The 26,955-nt window shown below is 37.8% G+C and overlaps 2 protein-coding genes and 1 long non-coding RNA gene across 3 annotated transcripts; 2 read left to right on the top strand and 1 right to left on the bottom strand.

Moving 5' to 3' along the window:
- Nucleotides 1-1,159: 1,159 nt before the first annotated feature.
- LOC147475441 (L10-interacting MYB domain-containing protein-like) lies at nt 1,160-1,757 on the bottom strand. Its single transcript, XM_086585419.1, has 2 exons — nt 1,416-1,757; nt 1,160-1,321 (listed from the first exon to the last, which is right to left on the bottom strand). The coding sequence occupies exons 1-2, from the start codon at nt 1,755-1,757 to the stop codon at nt 1,160-1,162; spliced, it is 504 nt and encodes a 167-aa protein (XP_086441545.1).
- A 4,091-nt stretch (nt 1,758-5,848) lies between these two features.
- On the top strand, nt 5,849-7,329 carry LOC147475440 (uncharacterized). Its single transcript, XR_015207968.1, has 2 exons — nt 5,849-6,103; nt 6,920-7,329. It is a non-coding gene; the product is annotated as an uncharacterized LOC147475440 (long non-coding RNA).
- Nucleotides 7,330-15,320: 7,991 nt separating this feature from the next.
- LOC147475439 (uncharacterized) lies at nt 15,321-15,923 on the top strand. Its single transcript, XM_086585418.1, has one exon. The coding sequence runs from the start codon at nt 15,321-15,323 to the stop codon at nt 15,921-15,923; it is 603 nt and encodes a 200-aa protein (XP_086441544.1).
- The last annotated feature ends 11,032 nt before the right edge of the window (nt 15,924-26,955 follow it).

The following is a 26,955-nucleotide window of genomic DNA, read 5'->3' as shown; positions in this document are numbered from 1 at the left end:
TTGATTCTACTATAACTTATTGGTGGTTCACTCATTTATCGGCGCGTCGTGCATCTTGTACTCAAATTGATTTTGGTTTATGGAGTTATGAATATGATAAATATTTCTTTCATTTAGAACAAATGGAAAATGAGATGAAGAATGTTCAAGTCCCTTCAAGTAAGAGGACCAATTGGATAGCACCAATGGATCAATATTTTGTTAAGCTAATCAGTGTTGGAACATCTAATCAGTGTTAAGCAATACAAAATCTTCTGCCGCCAAACAGCAATTCTACATATGTATTACATAAAGATGATTAATCTGGAAGCTGTTTGGTCATCAATTATTCTGTCACGGTTTTAACCTGTCCTGTGTTTGGTTGACACTGTAATTTGTTTATCATGAACAACATATTAGCAGTAAGTTATTCTTTCTTCATTTTACATGTATACTTCAAATAAATATGAAATGAAATGCACAGGATAAGAAAAGTCCAAATAAATATAAATCTAAACAAACAAAAGCAATTTGCGATATAAGTCATTCAAAATAAGTAAAACACATAATAATCCCAACAAAATATATATTTTCAACACCATACAAAATAGATCACCACATTAGTCCCCACGTTCTAAATCTTACTTATAAAAACTAAAACACCTAATGATCCCCAACAAAATACACATATTTTCAGCAACATACATAAAAATAGATCACCACTTTAGTTTCCACGTCCTAAATTAGTTTTTCTGAAGATGAAATAGCAACCATTCCTTTCGCCTCTCCACCCTTAATCCCATGAACACCCTTGCTTTTTTCTCATCTTCAGGAAGCTCTAAAGCTTGCATGAAAGCTAAGTTATCAAGCCCAGGCACATTTTCTAATTCAGCAATCAACTTTGCTTCTTGTGTAAGTTCAACACTAGAATCAGGAACTTCTTTCTTCTTATTACGAGCCATTTCAGTAATTGCAGTTGCCATGCCATGAATTGCCTCTACCATACCTTCTCCAGTGGTTTTTCGTGGTTTTTTAGCATTATGAGAGCTTGATGGCGTTGTTGATCGACTTCTTTTGGGCGGTTTGGGAGTTTTAACTTAATTATCTAAGTCTATAGGTTCTTGAGTATCAAAACCTAGACCACCACCAGCAAGAATTGGACTTTGAGACCCTTCTCCATTCAAATTTTCGCATTCGTCGCACTAGATTTTTCATTGGTCACATCTTTCTCTTCAAGCGCACGATTGCACTTTCCAGTGGCACCCCCATCACCAAAAACAATGCATAAGTCCTCGTAGCCAGACATAGATTTAGTTATCCACATATTAAATTCTAGGTGGGCCTGCATAATAATAAGTATATAAGGGTCTCTAATTAATTTTTTGCTAAAAACAAATAGTAAGTTCTTATATTGAATTAAAGGACCAGGAAAGTACCTTGATATAATCATTCCAAACATGATCATGATCAGCATAAACCATTTCTCTCTCATTATCCCAACCAAATCCACTCTCACTTAGAAGAGTCTTTATACAATTGTAGTTCTTCTTCAACGCTCGATAATGATTCTTTAGAAGTTCAGTTGTAAAAGAAGGCCCAAATTTAACTTTAAACTTCTCCTCCATTTGCCTCCAAGCATGTTTGCTAAATTGACCATCAAGGTATTGCCCGTCGTGCACTTGATCCACCATCAGCTTAACAAAATATCGATCCATTGGTGCTGTCCAATTGGTCCTCTTACTTGAAGGGACTTGAACATTCTTCATCTCATTTTCCATTTGTTCTAAATGAAAGAAATATTTATCATATTCATAACTCCATAAACCAAAATCAATTTGAGTACAAGATGCACGACGCGCCGATAAATGAGTGAACCGCCAATAAGTTATAGTAGAATCAACAACTAACTAAAGTAGTAAGCAAGTTATTAGTCAAAAAGGATCCTAGTTATTGTTTGATTGTTGATTCATAGATTGAGAAAGAATAAAAACAGTACTCACAGAACCACATTCCTAATTAAATAGTATGATTTTTTTTTTTGAAAACAATCCATGGATTACTGACCTAACAGCTACAGCCCAAGTGCAATACTGGTATACACATATCACTTGAGAAGTCGGGTCTATGGTATTCAAGGAAGCTAGGTCTATGAACTCAGCCCTTTTAGCCAAGCATAGTCCGAATCTGTTAAAGAATCAGGAACCTTTGTGCGCTTCTTTATATCTACTTATAGCAAATGGTTATCTGTTGGGTGTTCTTACTTCGAGAGGTTTATGAAAAGATACTTAATGTGAACACCGTCCTCGTTTAATGATCCTTAGCTTTCATTCAATTACAAACATATTACTATAGAAGAATGTAAACACATAGATAATCTCCACTCACTTACTATCAGTTGTTTATCAATCCTGTCTCTGAAACAAAAACCCAATAGCACCCATACATTCTACGATATCGGACCGTCCCTAGAATGTTCCGTCTGAACTCCTGAACTAGTCCGGACAGGGCATCTATGGATTCACTGGGGTATTTAATATGTTGATATCATTGTGAATTCTAGCAGACAAAGGAATTGGTCGCTTTTGCACCATACTAGTCGTATACGTTGCTAAATTCAAAGCAAAAGTTTTAAACAGAGCAAATCTTTACATGGATGGATTATCTGAACAAAATTACGACACGTTTACACAAGCAGGAACTATATCCATGTCAAAAAAAAAAAAAAAAATTGATCCATACAAGTATACAACTATGAAAACTACTTACGAGCGAGTTCAGATAGGAATGAGGATAGACCCATCAAATGTTATTACAATGTGAGCATCTCAACCCTATATAACTAATTATCTATGACCCCCCAAACCTAAGAGACTGCTGATTTTGTGATGACATGCAAGACATGAAAGAGAGGAAAAGATGGAGAAATAGAGAGAGTATAGAAATAAAAGAGTTTACCTGAGAGGATAGTGTTGCAAAAGATGAGCAGTTGGCAGTGTGGAGAAGATGACTAGAGCAAGGTTTCTACTTTCCAGTAAAAACCTTTCGATTTCTTTTTATTTTTTCGCTATTTTAGTTTCTCTCTCCTAATTAGGGAAACAAGATTAGCCGTATCTCTCCTATCCCCTTTGATTCTCGTATACCCGTTTTTGTGTTCGCGCAATCCACCGGGTTATATATGGTATTCAAGTTTGTTACCAACCAAACACTAGATAACTAAAACATGTATACCACGTTACCTATTCACGGATAGGGACTCCTTGTCCACACTGCCAAACAGAGCCTATCAGTGTTAAGCAATACAAAATCTTCTGCGGCCAAACAGAGCCTAAATGATTGCTAGCATTGCACTATGGATTTTCTCTGTTGCATGTTTTACAATTTTACTAGTTCGACTTTCATACTATAAGATAAGATTTTATGCTGGTTTTCTGAGTAACTACAACGTTGAGTACTGTTATGCTCTATGGAATATGGTTCACTAACAAAACGAGAAAGAGCACCTCACAATGTGAAACGTTAAGAAGTTCCAGTTGTTTTATAGGTCAGAAACCAATCTCACCTTCTGCTGGTCCCCCCTCTCCAACTATTCTCTACTTCCTTGTAAGTGGTAGGTCTCTATATTTCTTTCTCAAGTAGTTAAGTGCTCTCCTCTATAGCACTAGTACTGTACTATTATTTTGTAGAGGTCGTGAACATAATAATGTTTACCTATGTTGGTAAACAAAAGGGAGGTGCACGATCTCAACCCCCCCATGGCCCCATTGCCCTTAATTCAGATTATCCTGTAAAGCGCGCACATAGATACCAAGAGGATCGCCAATCTAGTTGGAAGTAAGTATGCTGTTTCATATTTGACAGATTCCAATTGCTAGTGTTCCCACTTCCCAGTACAACATTGGATTATGGTTTCAGTGTACTACACCAAAAGAGTTGACACATGACACTGGACAGAACTGTGGCCTAGGGAGGAAACGAACAGCACGCTGGAGTTGGTTGGTGCGTTACAAAAGTGCCAAAAGAAGGTTTCTATGCAAATTTTGGATATCTTTCTGTTTCAAAGATTTTGTATGTCTTTCAGTGTTTCCACCATTAAAATCCTATAGAAAAAAATGGAGGTGGTGGAGTGAAATCTTTGCTTCCATTTCATAATTGTAAAACAGATTTACGTTGTTCTATAAAATTTTGGTAGTAGAAACACCTACTAAGACCTTCAGTTGTCACTAGTTTGTTCACTTTCTGCTTAAAAGGTTCCTGGAATAATTAAGCATATCCTCAACGATTACATAGATCCCTTCTCCATTATGCTTCGAATTGGCTCGGTACATTGGTAATCACACGGCATACGGCCAATTTAAATCTTATTTTTTTTTCATAATTGGTAATGTCATTAGCTATGGGCGTTCTCATCCTATGAAAATAATCACACACGTTGAAATGTCGATATATCAATCAATGTCAATAATTAAGGTCTTCATTAACTTCTTCTTTCTTGTAAATTTAGTACACTTGCCCGTGGTGCACATGCAACATAAATTGGGGGCCTTGTAAGCATTCAAAAGGTTCATTCTCATCACATACTAATCTGAAAGGTCTTCTAAAGAGCACTACAACTGTGAAGTGTAGTATATCCTCAATTGATTGGATCCAACCAACATATGGCTGCTGTGTTGGATTCATGAACATGTATATCAGTTATGGCTTGGAAGAGCTATAAAGGCCATGTCATTGAGCAAATAATTCGATGACAATTATTAAACAAAATGAATTAAATACTTGACAGAATAAAGAGCCGAGTACTAATGAATCAAATACTCATGCTGTTACGCAATTTTTACTTGCAAGAGTTGTAAATGCAATTTAATCCATTAATTTAACATTTACTACTCATAGAACCATCATTCTGTTCCGATTCTCATTCTGGTAAATGAATTGGACAACTATGGACACACAAGTACAGCACTTTAAGTGGATCTAAGCAGCATTAGTATCGGTGATATTCATCATTATAGTTATGAAGTATGAACACAATATTGCAAGGTAAGAAAACAACCCTTTTTGCAACACCTCATAGTTCATTGAGGAAGATAGTGATCCTTTGACTTTGATCATCTCTTTTCCATGTAATACACAACATTTTCTTTTATTCATTTTTAAGTAAGCACGAGTCTTGGCAGCTGCATTTAGTTTCTACAGCATCATGAGTGCGTCGGTAGCTGACTAACGTAAATTTCCTTAATATTGTATTTGATCATACTTGTAATTTTCTTTAAATTTTTAGTGAAGTCAAAGTTTAATCTAACCCATTCGACCAAACGTACTAATGGTAGTTGGTCACAAATAAAACATTAAGCTTCAAAGTTTAACATAAGGTTTCCCATTTCATAGGTCACCGCCCACAAATTTTTGTCCAATGCCGGTGGCCTGTGTTTGAATTACTTGACTCCTAAGGTCTAATCACAAATGAAAAATTAGATTGCTTAAGGTTTCTTTGCAAGTGTGCAAACATTTAAGATTTGAGTAATTCTTCATTGATCGAGGATGCCTTGCAAAAAAATAATTATGTGAGGTACATCGCTCATTGAGCAGTCGGTTTGCATTGAAATACACGTCAAACGTGTATCTCAAAGTTGAGAAACACAATCTAAAGCACAAAGTGCAACCTCAAGTTGACCTTTTGTGAGAGCACCCTCTCTTGAGAATGTTTCTCAAGACACCAAACATGAAACTTTCAAAGGTCACGTCAACACTAGATTGTTTATATCATCACTTAGAGCATGGAAGCTTGGCCTAACTCTAGCCATATATAATGACCTCATAAAAGCACCATTCTTTCCCTCTACATAAAGCGACATTGTTTGTATTTATCACCACCAACACAGCTTGAGCCTTCTCAGCTCATTCTTCAAAAATATAAACATTTTTGTGAACATTATGGATCGTGTTCATCTATGTCTTCTTCTTGCTTTCTTCATCCTTTCTATATCTCCAAGTTCATATGCCTCTAGAAACGGCAGATTTGTTGATGTCTCAAAAGACCACCAAGTGTTTCATCCACCAGTAGCCACTCCCATTACCATTGGAGAAGCCAGGGATATGGAGTCAGAGAAAAGAAAGGTTCCTACAGGTTCGAATCCATTACATAATAGGCGATAATTTTTGTAGAGACGCAACTTTCAGATTTTTCATCTCTGGAACAAGCTAGGTGGGCAGATGATATATATATATTGTGTTATAGCAAATGGTAGACCACGTAGTTAGATGTATAGAAAGTTACGAAGTTAGTAACTTAGTATAGGTGAATTATTGAAGAGCAGTATGTATGAATTAGCTAGTTTCAGCTGCAGGTTATTATTTTGTTCTTTGAGTAGCTTATTATATTGAATTATTTGATAGATTTTGTAGAGATTTTCATAAACATATATCAGATATATCACTTACTGCCTTTTTCTGTCCAAAGAAGACAAGTACTATGGTATTTAAGATATATACAGCCGGGGTGTTTCATAGACTTCCATTACAACACCTTGATGCTTCATATTGCGTTAGCAGGGTCTGAAAAGTTTTCAAGCTAACTAGCTAAGTAAACATGTCCACCAAGTGATGTTGGAATTGAAGTTAAAAAATGGTATAATTATATGACGGTAGTGTCTAGGAATAACTGAATAAGGCTTCAGTCTTATCAAGGCTCGTCAATCCAATGTAATTAATCCAATCGTCATATAAGATACTAACAGTGATTACATGCGAATGTAGGCCTTAATCATCAAAATATATGGTCAGGCTACTTGACATCTTATTTTGACCTGTCCTAGATATATATATGTATTGGAGTCGGTCGTTTATTACAAAATTGATTGTGGTATATTGAACAGATCGAAATAAATAAAATAATATGTAATTAATTTATGCGGTTATCTTGACTGACAGAACATATGTGCAGGGCTCAAACCTTTTTTCATGAAGACGCTTATCGTAGCAGTCTTATCTCATATATAACCTAGATGGCTAGATCCATCTGACCATCTAAGTCTGGAAAATTCTTCAGAGTTAATGTCATAGGAGAACATACATTAAGAACAGAGGCCCCAACGATGTAATAAGGAAGTTTGAATTCTCATAATATCACTCAACAACCATACACTAAATAATTCTTCCTAGTTGATCGAAAAATATACATGTATCATCAGCTGGCAAAGGTGGTCCAAGAGACCAAGCCAGTAACTCTTTTGAAGGTCCACATGCTAGCTGTTTCATGGAACTGATGGAAGATTGTATAAATCTAAGAAGCTCACTCCAATGCACTGTCTATAAATTGATAACAAGAAACGATGGAAGTACTTGTTCTCGGTCTGTCGTCCTATGCCATCTTACAATTTAGTACTCTTTGATGATAGTGCCCTGAATCACGTGATTCATGGGATGTAAATATGTCATCTGATGATAGTACTCTTTGCTGATAGTGCCCTGCAACGAGCTATTTGTTTATTTGATGCTTGGATAGTTGGATGATAACTTATTAGAAAGTTAGAAGTACCAACTGCAGTGTAAATAAGAGTATAAGACACCAACTTAAGACATCCGATCCGGCTTGCCAATAGCTTGTGAACTTGGGGGGTGTCCTAATTGGCTCATGGGAGGGGGTTTAATATTAGATAACCCTACTTTGACGCACCACATTTATTTATTTTTTCACTGGCCTGTTTTTTGTACGGCCAAAAGCAAATCTCTACATGGAATTTTAAAAGTTTTGACGTGTTAGTCACATTTGTTGAGGACTAGGGGTGGTTTTTGTTATTCACTTAGTTAAGGAAAGGAAAGGAAAGCTATAGAATAGTCATTTTGGAATAGAATGGAATGGAAACTAAATTTTGGTATTGTATGCTTGGTAAAATGGAGAAAAGGAAGGAAAACCAATAGATGAATAAACCATGTTTGTTATGCAGATACTAAAGAAACGAAAAGAAAATGGAAATGAAATGTGTTTATTCATGTTTTTCTTTTTCTCTTTTCTATTTTCTTTTCCATTTCATGTTTATTATTCGAAAACTAATGAAAGGAAAAGAAAACAACCATTTTCCTTTTCCTTTCCTCTCAAATCCGTGGGTTGACATTCGGAATCAAAAAACCTTTCTTTTCCATAGTTTTGTTTTCATAGGAGAAAAACTATTTTCCTTTCCATAGCAAACAAACACACTAAACTTATGGAAAAGGTGGACCACCTCATATTTTTTCTTTCCTTTCCATTAGTTTTCGCTAAAACAAATGAAGCCTAGGACTCTCGTTAAAATGAAAACATCATAAACAATAATATGCTTAATGCTTTCTTTGGCATTATAACAATCAAACAATGAAGTCGCAGTAATGAACCAACTGCTGACCTACTTTGTAAGTGAATTATCTTTTGCCATGATTTAAAATCAATAATAGTTTCCCATATTGCCAAACGCGCCAAAGCACACCTCGAATCCAAGCTCAATTGGATACGTGTATGGTAGTGTGACCTACGCTCACTACTCACCCACCCCCAGCAGCAAAATACATACTTCCTGTGCATTTAAGAGCATTGCTTAAGCAAAAATAGACAAATGAATTACATAATGTTGTCATAACTCATAATCATGGTCAGGGCTGAAGTGTGTACATATAGAAGAAAAAAATGAGGTATATTGTTTACCATGGATGAGTGTGGTGAAGTAATCATAATAAGGCAAAAGAAAAGGTTTGAAGAAAGTTAGAAATAGTTCATTGGATCCATAGATGGATTAGGGGGACCCCAAATATTTGTAAAAGTCACATAATGGGATAGTAATTTGCTAGAAAAATTGCATTTACTCTTGCACCCCAAACATTAAATTCTGGTTCCGTCCTTGATTGGATCGTTGTTATTAGTTAAGCAGTATGCAACACAAAAAGATACAATGACTACGAACAACTATACAAGAGTCATGCAATCAAGGACTGGGCAAGTTGTTCTAGCATATTCTTCATTGAAACTAAAGAAATATATTCGTATTATATCCGTATAAAACACGTATATCGTATTTTTACCGTTAGCGTTTTATTGGACCGAATATTTAGAAGTATTATTGTTGAAAATTTCGAATCTTAGGCGAATAATTGACGTATCGAACTTTTGCCGTCCACGAATTTACTAGCTATGAGTAGTAGTAGAACTAGTAGCAGTTCTGAAACCAAGCTCAAAACAAGAAAAGAGAATACTGTTCCATTCATCCTATTCTTATACTATTTTCTTTCATCCTATTCTAGTTTCCGCATTCCTTCATCATATCGACTCCTTTTGCTTTAAACAATGGATAGTCGTCGTGTTCTTAATGCAATCATTCACACCCCATGCAGACAAAAATACTTGTGGAGCGTAAGGAATAAAATATTAAAGTTCATACTAGAAACAAAAGCAAAATATCTAGAAAAGATGACAAGTATGAACTATGTAAAGACAATTTGGAGACGATCCCAGTCTCGTTCAGGGATACCTTTAACAAGAAATTGTTCCCAAAACCCATTTTCGAGTGCAAATCACTGTCAGAGAATTAGGTTTTTTTTTTTTTTTTTTTTTTTAAATCACTCACAAGGACAATTTTCGGGTGAAAATAACTAAGAGAACTAATTTTTAGGTGAAAATAACTCGTAAGGACAAATAGTCCGGATTTGAAATAAATATTTTCCAATTTTACTTTTTATGTCGTTTTGTTATAAACAATGAGCGTTCATACCTTATGTTGATATATGAACAATGATTGTTCATACCCAAATAGATGGACGTACCTCATACAATATATTATTGTATAAACAATAATTGTTCATACTCCAATATGTATTCTTACTGATCATACATTATGTTGAGGTTATTCATACCTAAATAGGACTCCAATAGGTGTTCTTATTGATCACATAATGATAGTTCATACCATAAATAGGTACAATGATTCATACTCCAATAAGTGTTCTTACTGATCATACATTATGTTGAGGTATGAACAGTGATTGATCATACTATATACACTGGGTCGTTTCAGTTAGATGGGGCCGTTTATTATTTCGCGCCAGGAGTATACTTGACCTTTCATCTTCCCAATCCGTTTTTAATTTCGCATCAAGGGTATACTTGACCTTTTATCTACCCGGTCTTTGTGAGTGATTAAAAAAAAGATGGTTTTGAGAGTTACTTTTCCCCCTGATCTACCCCTAAGAGTTTTTTTTTTTTGATTGGCAATTAAGTCTGTTTTAAATGAGATCAGTAACTCTTTGATGCTGGCGGCCCCAGACCTCTAGTATCATCACCCAAAGGTTTTACAGACTTTGCAGTCGGCACCTGCAATCTGTCCCTAAGAGTCACTCCCTATGCCATTAAAAAGTCCTATAGTTCTGAAATGTCTGGTTGTCCAAGTGGGAAGTCCCTAGTTTAGATTTGCACACTAGAGTGAGAACTGATGTCTCAGGTCTCCTTGGCAGGGTCGGCCCTGAGGATAGCCCACACAGGCGGCCGGCTGGGGCCCCAAAAGTTGGCCAAATATTAGGGCCCCCATGGTTGAAAGAGTTGTGGTCAATTATTTTTTTTTCGGCCTAAAAAGACTTTAGCAAACAAACATCCTATTGTTCTTTTTTCGGCCCAACATTGGCTCCAAATTTGGCCCAAACATAAATCATTAAACATCGATACTAAACTATACAGAGGCTTGTTCTCCACGACTCCACTTCTCCTCTCAATCTCTTGGTCTCTGTAATTCTCTAAGGTCTCTCCAGTTCTCCAACTTACACTCCACGGTCTCCATTCCTCTATCTCTTTTGTTGACTATATCAGTTACCATTGCATTTGCAGAAAGAAGTTTTTCAAAACTAAAGTTGATCAAATCTTACATTCGATCGAGCATGTCTCAAGAAAGATTAAATGAATTAGCTATGTTATCTATTGAAAAGTCTTTAGTAGAAAAACTTGATTATGAAGATTTAATTAGTGATTTCGCAGTTAGAAATATAAGAAAACTAGCTTTTCAGCAGTGCTTAGTTTTTGTAATTGAATTTTGGTGTGAATTTGTTGACGTTAAACACACATTTGATTCTGTGAGAGTATGAAGGAATTTGGACTTAATTTTTGATCAAATAAGAAAAAAATTTGGCTTATGTATTTTTCATCATTTATCGGTAGAGGCTACACTTTAGGATCTCGCCTAGGGCGGCCCCCCAAAACTCAAGGCCGCCCCTGCTCCTTGGTTTCCATTGTACTTTTCCATGTAACTTCTTTCCCATTTTTTAATACAAAATCTTGCTCACTTAGTAAAAAAAAAAGTGTAAATGTAATGCTAAGAACTTTTCCAATTATTTTAATTATGTTATGGTTCATTCTGAAGAGGCAGAGTATTGCAAACTAGTATATGAACTCCTTCCTTTCATTGTCGATTTTGAAGAAAGCTACTTCAGATCATGAGGACATTAGTATAATGGCAGAGTACAATGTTACACACCCTTAAAGGTCATTCTCAAAGTGGGTGGATAACTGGATAAAGAAAATAGTGAAGGAGTAACTTCATCTACTACTGCAGGAAATGGAATTCTATTAGCTTTTGGAGGAATGCAAGTTTGCAACAATATTTTGGGGGAAAAAACTAATAAAAGTAATATTGTGTCATATATATATAATATTGTGTCCTGGCTTTGGAAAAGTTGCCAATGCTAGTATCTCTTCTATCATGAATAATGCCGTTTGGGATATCGGTGATGGTTTGAACATCAACATTTGGACGGAACCTTGGGTTCCTAAAGATGAAGGTGTGGTGCACATTTATGGCCCTAGGCCTAATATAACGCCCGTATTTAAAATACGTATTTATTTATTAATTAATTAATTTAATTATTTATTTAAAATTCGCTGGATTGGATTTGGAATATGTGGGCCTAATTTATGGGCCCGAGTCTGTGTTGGGCTTAGATTTCAAACCCAAGTATATATTCATATTTTTCTAGAGAATAGGGTTTTGAGATAAAAATAAAATAAAAAAAATGGAGGCGGAGATAAAAGCTCGTTGGCTAGAGCGTTGGAGCGCAACGATTCGGACTAGGAGGGATTCGTCGAGCTATTAAGTAATGTGAGTAGATTAGTTTTCTATTTCATGTCTAACTTCACTGTTAAAGGTTTCTGCTCATGTTTTCGGTTAATTATTCTGTTTTTAATATTCGTCCTGTCATTGTTAAAACTTGTTAAAACTGTCATTATTAAAACTGGTTAAACTCTGTTGAAACTCGGAAATTGGAATTGAACTGTCAAAGCTTATTGGGCTCGCTAATGGCGGCGCGAGCCCAAGAATTGTCATGCTTTTGTTTGGTTGAACTATTTTTCTATAGTTGAACTTTTATTGTTGTGGTATGATTGAATAATGTTTGGTTGTGATTGTAAAAGTGTTGGGTTCTGTCGAAGCTTGGAGGGGTCGTCAATGGAGGTGCCAGCCCCATAGAAATCGTCCATGTATACTGCTTGAACTTTTAATTACATTTAATATGTTGTGTGTTGGTTGGATGATGTTTGGTGGTAGTGGGGATGATTGGGTGCTTGACAGTAGTGCTATTTGAAGCTTTGAATCCGGCGTTAATAGAGGCGCGAATTCGAGATCTAGTTTTGATGAAGATTATATATTGAATGAGTTGTGGATTTTGCTTTTATTAAATGTTGTTGGTTTTTGATGGGGAGTATTTTCGGTTAGGTTTGGAGGATGGTGGTGGTCGGAAACCGAGCTGGTGTGGTGGAGGGGATGACTGCGATTTGGATCCAGTGCTCCCCATCTCACCAGTGCAACTCTATTTCGATTGGGCCTTAGGCCAAAATCTGTTTGGTTTGGACCGGTTTTAGTTTTTGGGCTTTGGGCCAATTTCTTTGGTTTTGTTGGTTGGGCGGACCACATTAGTTATTTTGGGCCAGTTCTATTTGTTTTGTTTGGGCCAGTTTGGTTTAAAGTTTTTGGACCGGTTTCAGTTTAAAGTTTTTGGGCCGGTTTAGTTTAAGTTGTTTGGGCCAAAACTAATTAGTTTTCTTTGGGCCGGTTTCTAATTTTATGTGGGTTGGTCCTTATGTCCCCAATTGGGTTAGGTTGAATAATAGGTTGGTTTAGACTTTTGGGGCCGGGTCCTAAGGTTTGGGTTTGGGCTTGGCTAGTTGGGTCCAAACCATTTTCCTTAGTCATGAGCCCATGAGCTATGCACCTTTGACCTTAGCCATGAACCATGGCTATGACCATGAACTTGTTGAACATGGAAATGACGTGCTGACTTTGACTTTGACCGCTGACCATTTGACTGTGAAATGTTGACTTTTTTCCAGTTTTTTTACATATTTACGAATATGGACAAATGTAGTAATAAAATATTGTCGAAAATTATATAACTTTGTTTGTTATTATCTAATTAAGATTTGACGTGAGTAGTGTGTAAAGAATATAAATACTGGCACGTAACAAGAGGAGAACTCTTATAGGACTTAGATATATACGTTTTTATGAGAATTAAACTATACATGGACTCAGATTCATGGACTTTAGTTTTGGGCTTTTTGATGGTTGATCATTTTGACTTGACTTGTGATTTGGACTCGAATAATAATGCATGCCTTTGATGGTGACTTGAGTTCACATAAATATATTGAACGAATACGTTACAGGATTGATTACTATTATGAGTTGCTAGTTAAATGAATTGTAGTATTTATGAAGGCTTGAGATATTCCATATGGTGTAGTGCAATATATAATTGGCACCTGAAATAATAAGTTTCGAGATTTGATATAGAGATATTTGGATATCGTGCAATGAATAGTATTGGCACGTGATAATATGAATTTTATTATAAAGAGAAACGTTGAGCTTCAGTACAATTAAGTATACTGGCAGGAGACAGAACAAGAATTATTATGAGATACTAAGGTATGACACTTGAATAAATTACGTAACGAAAATCCTAGAACCTAGCTACCACAACTCATGTGATTTGGCCCTAGTGATGGGCGTATGTGATATGATTGGCCCTTCTGGCGTTTCAGTGAATCTGAATGACCCTTCGGGCGTAAGTAATGTGATTGACCCTTCTGGCGTTTCAGTGAATCTGAATGGCCCTTCTGGCGTAGCCGAATAGTGACTTGATTATTCCGTTCGCAAAATTAGAACGAGACGCGCGATATTTTTATGCCGAATAGTGGCAGTACTTGCATAATGGCTTTTGTGTGAGGGTTACCTGGTGTGCGGCATCCCGCTCAGGGTAGCTACGCACGGAGTGGTTCATTATGTGAGGGGAGGCATGTGGATGTACATGTTCGGCGTTGGGAAGCGATTGTGGTAGCCAGGGAAACTAGATAAGACATAGATACGACGTGATTTTAGAGACACGTAAAGAAAGTCTTAATTAGTATAATTATGGTAATATTTTGGTTAATGATATATCTTAAGATAGATGATTGTATATGGTTTTGCAGAAAGGTGAGTCAAACTAATTACTTGTGCAGAGACGACCCACTCTGTAATTGAGCATGAAATGCGGTAAGTATAGAATATGCTTGGCTAGTTATTAGTTTAGTTAGAACCTAAGGCACCTCGTGGAGGAACTAAATGCCTTTTTTATTATGCGTATGGTTTGTTGTGTGGTTAGTGGGAAGTTAAGGCGCCTCAGTGGAGGAACTAACTGCCTTATATGTGGTATGTACATATCGATATGATTGTTTTTATTATTGGAAGCTAAGGCGCCTCAGTGGAGGAACTACCTGCCTTAATTATGGTACTTAAGGATGTTATATTAGTCGTTGGAAGTTAAGGCTCCTCGGTGGAGGAACTAACTGCCTTATTTATTGGGTATATATATGTATTAGTATGATTTGTATTTTAGGGCTACTCACACCAGCATTGTTTATAATGCTGACCCGATTTGCATGTTTGCTTATCGGGTGTGTTCATTAAATGAACATAGTTGATAAGTCTTGAATGGTTTAGTGTTGAAGAAGGTTGGTTGTTGCTTGTGGTTTGCGTTAGCGTCGCATTTCAAGATAGGTTTTGTTTTCCTTTGAGGTGATATAGATTTTCAATTGAGACAATGTTATTTGTATTTTCATTTGTAATTTTAAATAAAGAGTATTGAAAAGAGATTTGTAACCTAATTTTATTTGTGAATTTTTGAAATGAAGAGGAATTTTATTTAATTTGAAATTTTTATTGGTTTTAATTATCCGCGTATTTAAACTGATTATGGGTTTTTGGAAGTTGAGAGTGCGTCACACCTCGAAAATCGAAGAGTCGGGAACAAATATTGTTTTTCCGAATTCTGTCGAAATTCGGGGTGTGACACCTAGAATGGCGCCTGAGAGAGTCGCTGAACTCTTTCTGCCAAACACAAAATCCTGGAACATCCACCTGCTTGAAACTATTTTCCCTGTCTTTATCGTCCATTATACCATGAATGTTTATGTCAAAGACGATGCTACTGATGAATCTTTGTTTTGGGGTACGAAAAATGTGTCTTTCAGTATTAAATCCTTCTATGAGTACCTCAGCCATGCCAAGCTAAGCAAACCCATTGTGGATATTCCAAGTTTTTTTCTCCAAATATGGAAATCAAATGGGAATCCACAGACTGAGCTTTTCACATGGAAAAACATTCATGATATTGGCCCGACTAGAGAGCGTATCAATCGCATCTTCGCTATTAAAGATCAGCGTTGTGTTTTATGTAGAGCACCGGTCGAAACTTTACACCATCTGCTCATAGATTGCCCGTTCACTAGGGCAGTCTGGTTTGCGCCTAGATGGCATTTCAGGCTTGATACTTTCAAGCGTTTAGCTGTTAAAGATTTTGCTGGTCTCTGGTTTAAACCACCCCCTGGTTGGCCAGTGGCAGTAGAAGAGTGGAAATTAACATGCCTTTATACATACTGGACCATTTGGAAAGAAAGATGAGCCCACATTTTCACGGGAAAAACTATTCCATTACCTTTTGATATAGCTAGGACTGCCAACCACCTCACTGCTCAACACCTCATTAAACATCATAAAACAACCTTCCACCCATTTACCTATAAACAAAACTTGGCTTGCACCACCATCATCCTTTGTCAAAATTAATATGATATAGCTTTTTATTCGGAAATTAAACCTGTTGGTATTGGTTATGTTATGCGAGATGACAATGGAATTTTCTTAGCAGCAGGTACCAGCAGAACATGTGGAAGAAACGCCGAGGAGGGAGAGAGCCGAGGGCTCAAGTGCGGCATCCAATGGGCGTATGTCTTAGGCTACAACAAGATTATCATTGAAACTGATTGCAAAACAGTAGCTGACTTTTGGAATCACCAGGCTACTAACATCGGGAGGATAGCCGCTAATATTATTATAGATGCACAATACTTCATCTCCTCTTTTGATTTCCTAAGTGTAACTGTAACTCCCTCCAACTTGATATAACCTAGCTGGCCACTCCAGGATATATTAAGCTGGAAAGCACTCGCTTACTTGAGTGTCTCTACAATTGCCAGAACAATCAAACAAACGGTGTACATATAATGGAATCAAAACAATAACCTAAGACACTCACAATAACATAATAGATTTAAAACAAAGTATACATTTATAAACAACAAAAGACACTATTGTCTTCCATATGATACATGACTACAACTCCAGCAAAACGTTTACCAAACCAAACCACATTTACACAAAAAGAACTATAGACAACCCCTAATCTACAACTTCAATGCTTTTGGGACTCACTGCACTCCGTCATCCATCTATAGCAAATTCTCCTGAAAAAGAAATAAAACAACAAACATAAGCCACAGGCTCGTGTAAGTGATAACCTACTGCCAATACTTACCTTAAGCAGACAAAAGTCTCAATAGTAATAACCAAAGCCCAACACATATAAGAAGTGAATAGATAGTATCATGCCTCATAAATAGGTCTTAACCTCAACCAGCAATAGCATAGCTTCAAGTAAATAATCACAATGCAATAAAATTTAACCCATCAGCCACACCCTCCTGAAAATATTACTAGATATTTTTAGGGACCACACTTGTAGCCTCCAATGAGGTAATGCCCTATGGCATCGCAAGTGCAAACAATAATATACACCCTCCTGAAAATATTACAAAGCTTTCAGGGGTCACTTGCGCCCTATGGCCTAACAAGCGGTCATCTTCCCCAGTGAAAGTTGACAGGTACGGCCCCGCAGGCACACACACAAGTACCTCCCACTAAACCATATAAACCATAATCACATTTTACCATATAACCCTATCCTATATTCATATAGCCAATATATCCAGGATAAGGAACCCAAATATCCATTAAATCATCTGTCATAATTCTTTCACTACACGTAACATCACACTACGATATATCAATACCCAAATATCACTTATGATAGCGTATCAACCTTCCGTCACATCATACACAAGCGAAACATTCACTGAACCATTTATGTAAGAATAATAGGTATCAAGGTTAGGGAAATAACCAAAATTAATGAGCATGTAGAATAGAAATTAATTAAACTATCATAAAGAGTAACTCGAAATACCTAAAACCATCCCTTACTACATCCAAATAAATTAATTAGTTGGGTATACCTCTATTAAGCATTCATCTATCTAAAGTAAGAAGTGTAAGTAAGAAATCACTTACCTTAAGCAGTATAGTTATGGACAGCAGCCTAAAACAGTAAGAAATCCATCTCTAATAGCTCCCAAAGCCAACCCATGATAGCTACAAACTTTTGTTTTCGTTAAGTGGTCGGTACTAAGTCGGTAAAAGAAGAGAAAGAGAACTCTCTCGACAGTGAAGGAATCTGAGTTTTAATTCTATTTCACTTATGGGCTGGGTTAGTCCTACATGGGTCATGGGTAGCCCACATGACAAAATAGATTAACAAAAGAAAAGAAAATTAATTGTAACTCTAATCATTATATTAAATACACATACAAACAAAATAAAAATGGGGTTTCACATTCTCCCCCCCTAAGAAATGAATTTCGTCCTCAAAATTTCAACTTACCTGTGAGTGAAAAAGGTGAGGATATGTTGCTTGTACATCATCCTCTCGCTCCCACGAGGCCTCCTGCTCACCATGATGACTCCACTGTATTTTCAGCAAGGGAATAATTCTCTTCCTTAGTACATGTTCTTTTCTGTCAATTATTCGCAATGGGGTTTCGACATAGGAACTGTCCTGTTGCAGATCCAAGTCATCAAGATTAATGGCACTTGCAGGCTCCTCATCCCTTAAATGCTTCCTCAACATGGAAACATGGAAAACATTGTGTACTGCAGCCAGTTTATCTGGTAACTCCAATTGATATGCCACGCTGCCAACTCTTTTCAACACTCTAAAAGGTCCAATATACCTAGGTGCCAATTTCCCTTTCTTTCCAAAACGTTTCACTCCTTTTATTGGTGACACCTTGAGTAATACCATGTCTCCTATTTCAAATTCAAGATCTCTACGACGTCTATCTGTGTAACTCTTTTGTCGGCTTTGAGCTGTCCTGATTCTATCACGGATTACTGCCACCTTTTCAGTAGTTTCATGAACCAAGTCTGGTCCTAAAAGAGAAGCCTCATCGACCTCAGCCCAACACACAGGTGATAGGCATGGTCTACCATACAAGGCCTCGAAAGGGGCCATACCAATTGTGGCCTGATAGCTATTGTTATACGCAAACTCGATTAAAGGCAAGTGCTCCTCCCAACCACCTTTGAAATCAAGGATGTAGGCCCTAAGCATGTCCTCCAAGACTGCACAGTTAACTCTTTCGGTCTGACCATCTGTTTGTGGGTGGAAAGCTGTAACGCCGTATTTTTAAATACGTATTTTTCTATTTATTAAGTGATTAATTTATTTTTATTTTCAAAATTCGTCGGATTGGACTCGGAACATGTGGGCTTGGTTTTTGGGCCCGAGTCTGTTTTGGGCTTGGGTTTCGGACCCAAGTATATAAACACATTGTTCTGGAAAATAGGGTTAAGAGAAATAATAAAATATTAAAAATGGAGGCAGAGCTTGAAGCTCGTTTGTTGGAGAGGTGGAGCGCGACGGTTTGGACTACAGAGGATTCGTCGGGTTTTAATTCAGGTGAGTAGCTATTTGGCTATTTCACCGGATTTATAGTTTTTCGCATATCGGTATACTGTTTAATGTTTCTGTTTTTACTGTTTATTATATTGTTTTGATTCGACGTCGTGTTGTCGAGTTGTTAAAACTCGAGTGAATCCGGATTTGATATAGACTGTCGAAACTCTGTGGAGGCTAGGAAATCCACATTTGGACTGTCCAAGCTTTATGGGCGCTAATGGCGTCGCCTAGAACAGTAACGAAATCCTTTTTGGCTTGTTGAACTTTCTGTACTTGTTGTGGATTGGTTGCTTGGATGAGGTGGGTTTAAAATCTGTTGTGAGGAGCTGTTCCAGCTCTGACGGTGCGTCAATGGCGTTGTCGCGATTTGGGGGATGGGTGAAGTGTATGGTTTGAACTGTGGTTGGGGGAAGAGTGATTTGGGTCGTGTGTGGGGCTGTCGAGTGAGGGCGGTGGGAAGCTTGGAGAAGCCATTAATGGCGGCTTGCCCAAACACTGCAGTAATATAGTTGAACTATTTTTAGGACGATTTTGGTGGTTGAACTCTTGTGCTATGACTTTGTATTAGTTGGGTTGATGTTGGATTGTGTGGGGGCTGTCGATTGGAGCTTGGAACAAGCTTTAATGGCGGTCCGAAATTTCCAGATCTAGTTTAGTGAAGGTTGGATGTTAAGATTTGAGGTTTTTGACTTAATTAAAGTGGTAGGGGTTTTTACAGGGGTTAAAACCGCCTAGTTAAAAATGGGTGGTGTGTGGAGGAGTGGTGGCCGGATTTTTGGGTGGCTGGAGGAAGAGAATTTGGGGAAGAAGGTGAACTGTTGGCCGGCTGGGCCTGGGGCTTGGGCTTGAGGCTTGGGCCGGTTTTGTCTTGAGTTTTTGGGGCCTTGGTAGTTTTGTTGGGCCGAAATGTTTACTTTTTTTGTTTGGGCCCGATTATGTTCTAAATTGTTGGGCCAGTTCTAATATTAGTCTATGGGCCCGTTTCATTTGTATTTGTGGACCAGTTTAATTCAAAGTTTTTAGGCCGGTTTCAGTTCAATTTTTGGACCGAACCACTTAACTGTTTTGGGCCAATTTCTAATATTGTTTGGGACTAGTCCATAGGACTTAATATAGATCCCAATTGGGTCAGGTGGAATAAATGAGTTGGTTTTAGACTTTCGGGTTCTAAGGTTTGGGCTTGGCCAGTTGGGTCCGAACCATTACCTTAGTCATGAGCCCATGAGCCATGCACCTTTGACTTTAGCCATGAACCATGGCTATGACCCTGAACTTGTCGAACATGGAAACGACAGTTTGACTTTGACAATGACAGTTTGACTTCGACCATGACGTGTTGATTTTGACGTTGACCATGATGTGTTGACTTTGACCATGATGGGTTGACTTTGACCATGATGTGTTGACTTTGACCATGATGGGTTGACGTTGACTTTGACCATGCTAGTTTGATTTTGACCGTTGACATTGGACTTTGACTTTGACCATGATGGGTTGACTTTGACTTTGACCATGATGTGTTGACATTGACCATGATGGGTTGACATTGATTTTGACCATGATGTGTTGACTTTGACCATGATGTGTTGACTTTGACTTTGACCATGATGTGTTGACTTTGGCTTTGATCGTTGACGGTTGACTTTGACCTTTGACCATGGCATGTTGACTTTTCCAGTTTTTCACAGAATTGATTATATGGACAAATGTAGTAATAAAATGTTATCGGAAATTGTATAACTTGGTTGGTCATTATCTAATTAAGATTTACCGTGGATATTGTGACACTATGTAATATGTGGGATATATATGTTGAATGCAATAGTTTTGGAGACATAGATTTATATAAACGCTCCATTATTATATATGTGAGATGCTACTATGAGGTAGTATAGTATTTGTGGATATTTCCCACGGGATTGTGGCGTAGTACAATAATATATTGGCACATGAAATAATGAAAGTGGTTATGTGAAATAATTGAGATATGTCTAAATATTGTGGCTTAGTGCAATAAGGTAATTGACCTGCACGTGATATAGTAGAATTTTATTATGAGTCATTAATGTATGACACTTGAATAAATTACGTAACGAAAATCCTAGAACCTGACTACCATAACTCATGTGATTTGGCCCTTCCGGGCGCTTGATTAATCCGAATGGCCTTCGGGCGTGTGATGATATGATTGGCCCTTCCGGCGTTTGAGTTAATCCGAATGGCCTTCGGGCGTAAGTAATGTGATTGGCCCTCCGGCGTTTGATAAAAGTTGAATGGCCCTCCCGGTAGCGAATAGTGGCTTGATTATTCCGTTCGCAAAATAAAACGATGACGCCGATATTTTTATGCGAATAGTGGCATTACTTACATAATTGCTTCCGTGTGAGGATTTACGGTGTCGCGCATCCCGCATTGGGTGGTTACGCCGGAGTGGTTCATTATGTAAGGGGAGGCATGTGGATGTACATGTTCGGCGTTGGGTAGCGATTGTGGTAGCCAGGGAAACTAGGTAAGACATAGATACGACGTGAATTTTAGGGATACGCAAAGAAAACCTTAATTAATATAATTATGGAAATGTGTTGGTTAATGATGTATCTTTAGATAGATGATTGTATATGCTTGGCTGGTTATAGTTTAGTTAGAACCTAAGGTGCCTCGTGGAGGAACTAAATGCCTTTTTATTATGAGTAGGGTTTGTTGTGTGGTTAGTGGGAAGTTAAGGCGCCTCAGTGGAGGAACTACCTGCCTTACTTATTGTACTAAAGGATGTTATATTAGTCGTTGAAAGTTAAGGCGCCTCGATGGAGGAACTAACTGCCGTATGGATTGTGTATATATATGTATAATTATATGTTGTATTTTAGGGCTACTCACACCAAAGATTTTTTATAATAATCAACCGATTTGCATGTTTGCTTATCGGTGTGTTCATTCAATGAACATAGTTGATAAGTTTTGATGGGTTTAGTGTTGAAGAAGGTTGGCTGCTTTGCTTGTGGTTTTAAGTTAGCATTGCATTTCAGGATGTATTTTGTTTTCCCTTAAGGTGATATAGATTTTCAGTCTAGACAATGTATTTGTACTTTCATTTGTAATAAGGAGTTATTGAAAAGAGATTTGTAACCTAATCTTATTTTTGAATCTTTGTCATGAAGAAGACTTTTGTTTAAGTTGAAATTTTTATTGGTTTTTAATTATCCGCATATTTAAAACTGTTTATGGGTTTTTGGAAGTTGAGAGTGCGTCACATCTCGGAGATCGAAGAGTCGGGAACAAATAATGTTTTTCCGAATTCTGTCGAAATTCGGGGTGTGACAAAAGCGGTACTAAAGTTTAAGTGTGTACCCATTGCCTTCTGGAAGATCCTCCAAAAATGAGAAGTGAACTGGCTATCACGATCCGATACTATAGACACCGGTATTCCATGTAGCTTTACAATCTATTTAATGTACAACTTGCACAAATCATTCACACTATAAGTTTTTCTGACCGGTAAGAAATGAGCTGACTTGGTTAGTCTATCCACAATTACCCAGATAGCGTCATGACCCCGTTGCGATCTCGGTAACCCTTCCACAAAGTCCATGGTTATATGTTCCCACTTCCATTCCGCTACGGGTAATGGCTGTAAGTTTCCAGCAGGCCTTTGGTGTTCCGCTTTTACTTGTTGACAAGTGAAGCATTTGGACACATAATTATCGATGTCATATTTCATTCGCTTCCACCAAAACTGGCGCTTCAAATCTTTGTACATCTTGGTGCTCCCGGGGTGTACAGTATATCTCTTCTTGTGAGCTTCATCGAAAATATCTCTTTTCAGTTCTGGATCATCCGGAACAACAAGTCGTCCCCTAAGTCTCAAACCACCATCTCTATCAATGGCCCAATCTGATGGGTGCTCACTTGATATCTTAGAAATTCTTGCTTGTGCCCAAGTATCTCTACCCTGTGCCTCTACTACTTTAGTCACAAGAGTCGGTTGAACTGTTATTGTTCCCAAGTAAGCTGTATACTCTTGTGTGGTAGGGCTAATCTCAAATTCAGTTAAGGTATTAATCAAGTTCCACCAATATGTCATCAAGAATGCTACTTGAGCATATGGTTTTCTACTCAAAGCATCAGCCACGACATTGGCTTTCCCTGGAAGGGACTGAAGCGATAAAGTATAATCTTTAATCATTTCTAACCATCTCCTTTGCCTTAGATTCAAATCCTTTTGTGAAAATAAATATTTGAGGCTCTTATGATCAGTAAATATCTCAAAATTCTCACCAAATAAATAATGTCGCCAAAGCTTAAGTGCAAAGATCACCGCAGCCAACTCCAAATCATGTGTGGGATAATTTTTCTTATGGATTCTTAGTTGTTGAGATGCATAAGCCACCACTCTGCCTCTCTGCATAAGTACAACACCTAAACCTTGGTGAGATGCATCTGTGTATACTGCATACCTTACACCACTCTCGGGCATGATCAGAACTGGTGCCGAAGTTAGTTTAGATTTCAAAACATCAAAAACTCGCTGGCATTGCTCACTCCACACAAAAGGTTCACCCTTGCAGGTTAATCGTGTCATAGGTGCTGCAATCCGCGAGAAATTCTCAATAAAACGCCGATAATAACCTGCCAGCCCAAGAAAACTTTGTATCTCGAAAATGGAAGTAGGCGGTTCCCAACTTAAAATTGCCTCTACCTTAGCAGGGTCTACAACTATACCTTCCTCAGATACAACATGTCCCAAGAATTTGACCTCATTGAGCCAAAATTCACACTTCTCGAATTTAGCATACAACTTATGTTCTCGAAGTGTCTGAAGCGTCATTTTAAGATGTTCTACATGCTCTTCGCGGGTCCTCGAATAAATCAGAATATCATCAATGAAAATAATGACAAACTGGTCCAAGAAATCTATGAATACTCGATTCATCAAGTCCATGAAAAATATCGGGGCATTAGTTAACCCAAATGGCATTACGAGGAACTCATACGAACCATAGCGTGTAACAAATGCAGTCTTAGGTACATCACTAGCATGAACAAGCATCTGATAATAACCAGTCCTTAGATCAATCTTCAAGAACCACTTAGCTCCTTTCAGTTGATCAAACAAATCATCTATCTGAGGTAACGGGTATTTGTTACGTACAGTCACCTTATTCATTTCTCTATAATCAACACAAAGGCGAAATGAACCATCCTTCTTCTTGACAAAGAGAACTGGAGCTCCCTAAGGAGAAGTACTCGGATGAATAAGCCCCTGACCTAGGAGGTTATGGAGTTGAGTTTTCAGCTCTCTCAACTCAATTGGTGCCATACGATACGGAGTTCTAGCTATAGGAGTGGTACCCGGAATTAACTCAATGCCGAATTCAACTTCTCTTACAGGAGGTAGGCCAAAAATCTTACCAAAAACATCTGTATACTCTGCCACAACTTCCACCTGTTTCATACCGACCATAGGCTCATCAACCTCTAAATGTGCCATGTAAGCCTCTACTAAGGAATTACCCCTGGCAGCCGCAACAACAATTGATTCTTGTCCAGGAATATCTAATGATACAATCTTGGCAAAACAATCTAATCTTACATGATACGCTGCCAACCAGTCCATCCCAAGTATCACATCAAAATCATGCATATCCAACACAATCAGATCAATGGGAAGTTCGAGGTTATCAATCACAACTGGACAACACTTTCACATCCGATTAAGAATTGATAACTCTCCTAGTGGAGTGATTAAGGCTAAAGGTACCAACATAGACTCGGATTGAATACCAATTACAAGCATAAAAGCATGAGAAATAAACGAATGAGTGGCCCCAGAGTCAAACAAAACCCTCGAAGGTCTAGAATGAACAAGCAAAATACCTTTGATTACTGCACCATTAGCTTCCCCATCTTGAGGCATCATTGCATAGACACGGCCTTGTGGAGCTGATGTTTTCTTATTCTCCTGACCAACTTCTTGACCATGCTTCTGGCCTGATGGTGGTCCTCTTTGAGGTCCCTGCTTCCATGCTCTTTGAGATCCCCAAGTTCCCGATTTAAAGTGTCCTTGGTCTGATTATTTATGCTCATATCGTCTCTGATCAGGTCGTCGATAATCCTGCCCAATATATTTTTCAGGAACTCTACAGTCTTCACTTTTATGACCAAACTTGCCGCATCTATAACAATTCCCAAAAAACCCAGTTAACTTCTAAGGCACGTTGTAGTCCTCGAGCTTATGACCGTACCTGTCACATCTATGACATTGTCCAAAGAAAGGTTTAGATGAAGACCTGATCCTCTGCTTCTTCTGAATATACTGTTGCTGACTATCATACTTATTGTATACTCGCTTCCCTTTATCACTACTCTCGGTTTTTGGATAATCCTTAGGTTTCTAGTGCTCCTGGTAATCCTGTTCCAGCTTCCTAGCAATATCAACTACTTCTCTCAAGGTTGAAAGATTCTGACCCTTAACCACAAACCTAAGATCATCATTTTGCAAACCCTCTTCAAACTGTTTCGCCCTTTGATCCTCATTTAAGTGCAAGTCGGTGGCAAAGCGCTCCAACCTAGTGAACTTGGTCTCATCTTGGTCTCATATTCCAGAATTGACATCCTCTCTTGCTTCAAGTTAAGGAACTCCCTCGTCTTCGCAGTTCTAACAGTGCTAGGAAAATATTGTAAGCTGAAACGCCTACAAAATCCTCCCCAAGTGATATTATGGCAAACTTCCCCTCTAGTTACTGATTTCCACCATATCGAAGCATTTTCATTTAGACAAAGGGACGCAAGTCTCTGTTTCTGTACCTCAGAATAGTCCATGACATCAAATATATTCTCTAAGTCCTCCTTCCACTCTTCTACTTTATTAGGATCTGAAATGCCTCCAAATCTAGGAGGATTCAGCTTCATGAACCTCTCCAACATCTTTTCCAAAGCTTCCCGTTCCAACCTTGGTATGTCTTGTTCAGGTTCACCTTGTACATTTTGGTTTACTTGAGTTGCTTGGCCTCCTCTCTCTAACTGTGTAACCCTCTTGGCAATCTGTCGAAATGATACCAACATGTCATCTACCCAAACAAGTCTGTTGTCATTAGCTGCAGGTGTAGGCTGTGCAGGTGCAGGACCAGCCAGAACATTAGTCCCTATATCAGAAAGACGGGCAGTTCGACCTGCTCGACTAACACCTCCTTGTCTTCTGCTAGACATTCTCGATGAATATAAAGAACATAATAAATAAATATCAATACCTGCATTTAAAGTTAGTGAATTATGGATGTCCCAACCCTACAAATAACATAACATAAAAAAAAAATGACAACAAAACACTATTCGTCCTCACTCATTTACTAATACTAATTGTGAGTCTCAAAACCTATTACCCTAATCAATTTAAGGACCTAAAAACCTAGGGCTTTGGTACCATTTTGTAACGCCCTCCAACTTGATATAACCTAGCTGGCCACTCCAGGATATATTAAGCTGGAAAGCACTCGCTTACTTGAGTGTCTCTACAATTGCCAGAACAATCAAGCAAATGATGTACATATAATGGAATCAAAACAATAACCTAAGACACTCACAATAACATAATAGATTTAAAACAAAGTATACATTTATAAACAACAAAAGACACTATTGTCTTCCATATGATACATGACTACAACTCCAGCAAAATGTTTACCAACCCAAACCACATTTACACAAAAAGAACTATAGACAACCCCTAATCTACAACTTCAACACTTTTGGAACACTTTTGAGAGATTGGGAGAGGTTGGAAGATAGGGGAAAATGAGAAAAGAGAGGGGGGTATGGTCAGACACAAAAGAAGTGTATTTGGGGGTACGGACAGACAAAGGA

The sequence above is a fragment of the Coptis chinensis genome, chromosome 9 (genome assembly GCF_015680905.1).
Source record: "Coptis chinensis isolate HL-2020 chromosome 9, ASM1568090v1, whole genome shotgun sequence".
NCBI classification, from domain to species: Eukaryota; Viridiplantae; Streptophyta; class Magnoliopsida; order Ranunculales; family Ranunculaceae; genus Coptis; species Coptis chinensis.
This window is presented reverse-complemented; position numbering and strand designations above follow the sequence as displayed.

Excerpts from the sequence above, each read along its gene's own strand:
- LOC147475439 (XM_086585418.1), top strand. The coding sequence starts at position 15,321 with ATGGCGCCTGAGAGAGTCGCTGAACTCTTTCTGCCAAACACAAAATCC.
- LOC147475441 (XM_086585419.1), bottom strand. The coding sequence starts at position 1,757 with ATGGAAAATGAGATGAAGAATGTTCAAGTCCCTTCAAGTAAGAGGACC. Across the intron at positions 1,322-1,415 it reads TTTGGAATGATTATATCAAG|GCCCACCTAGAATTTAATAT; the intron begins GTACTTTCCTGG and ends ATTATTATGCAG.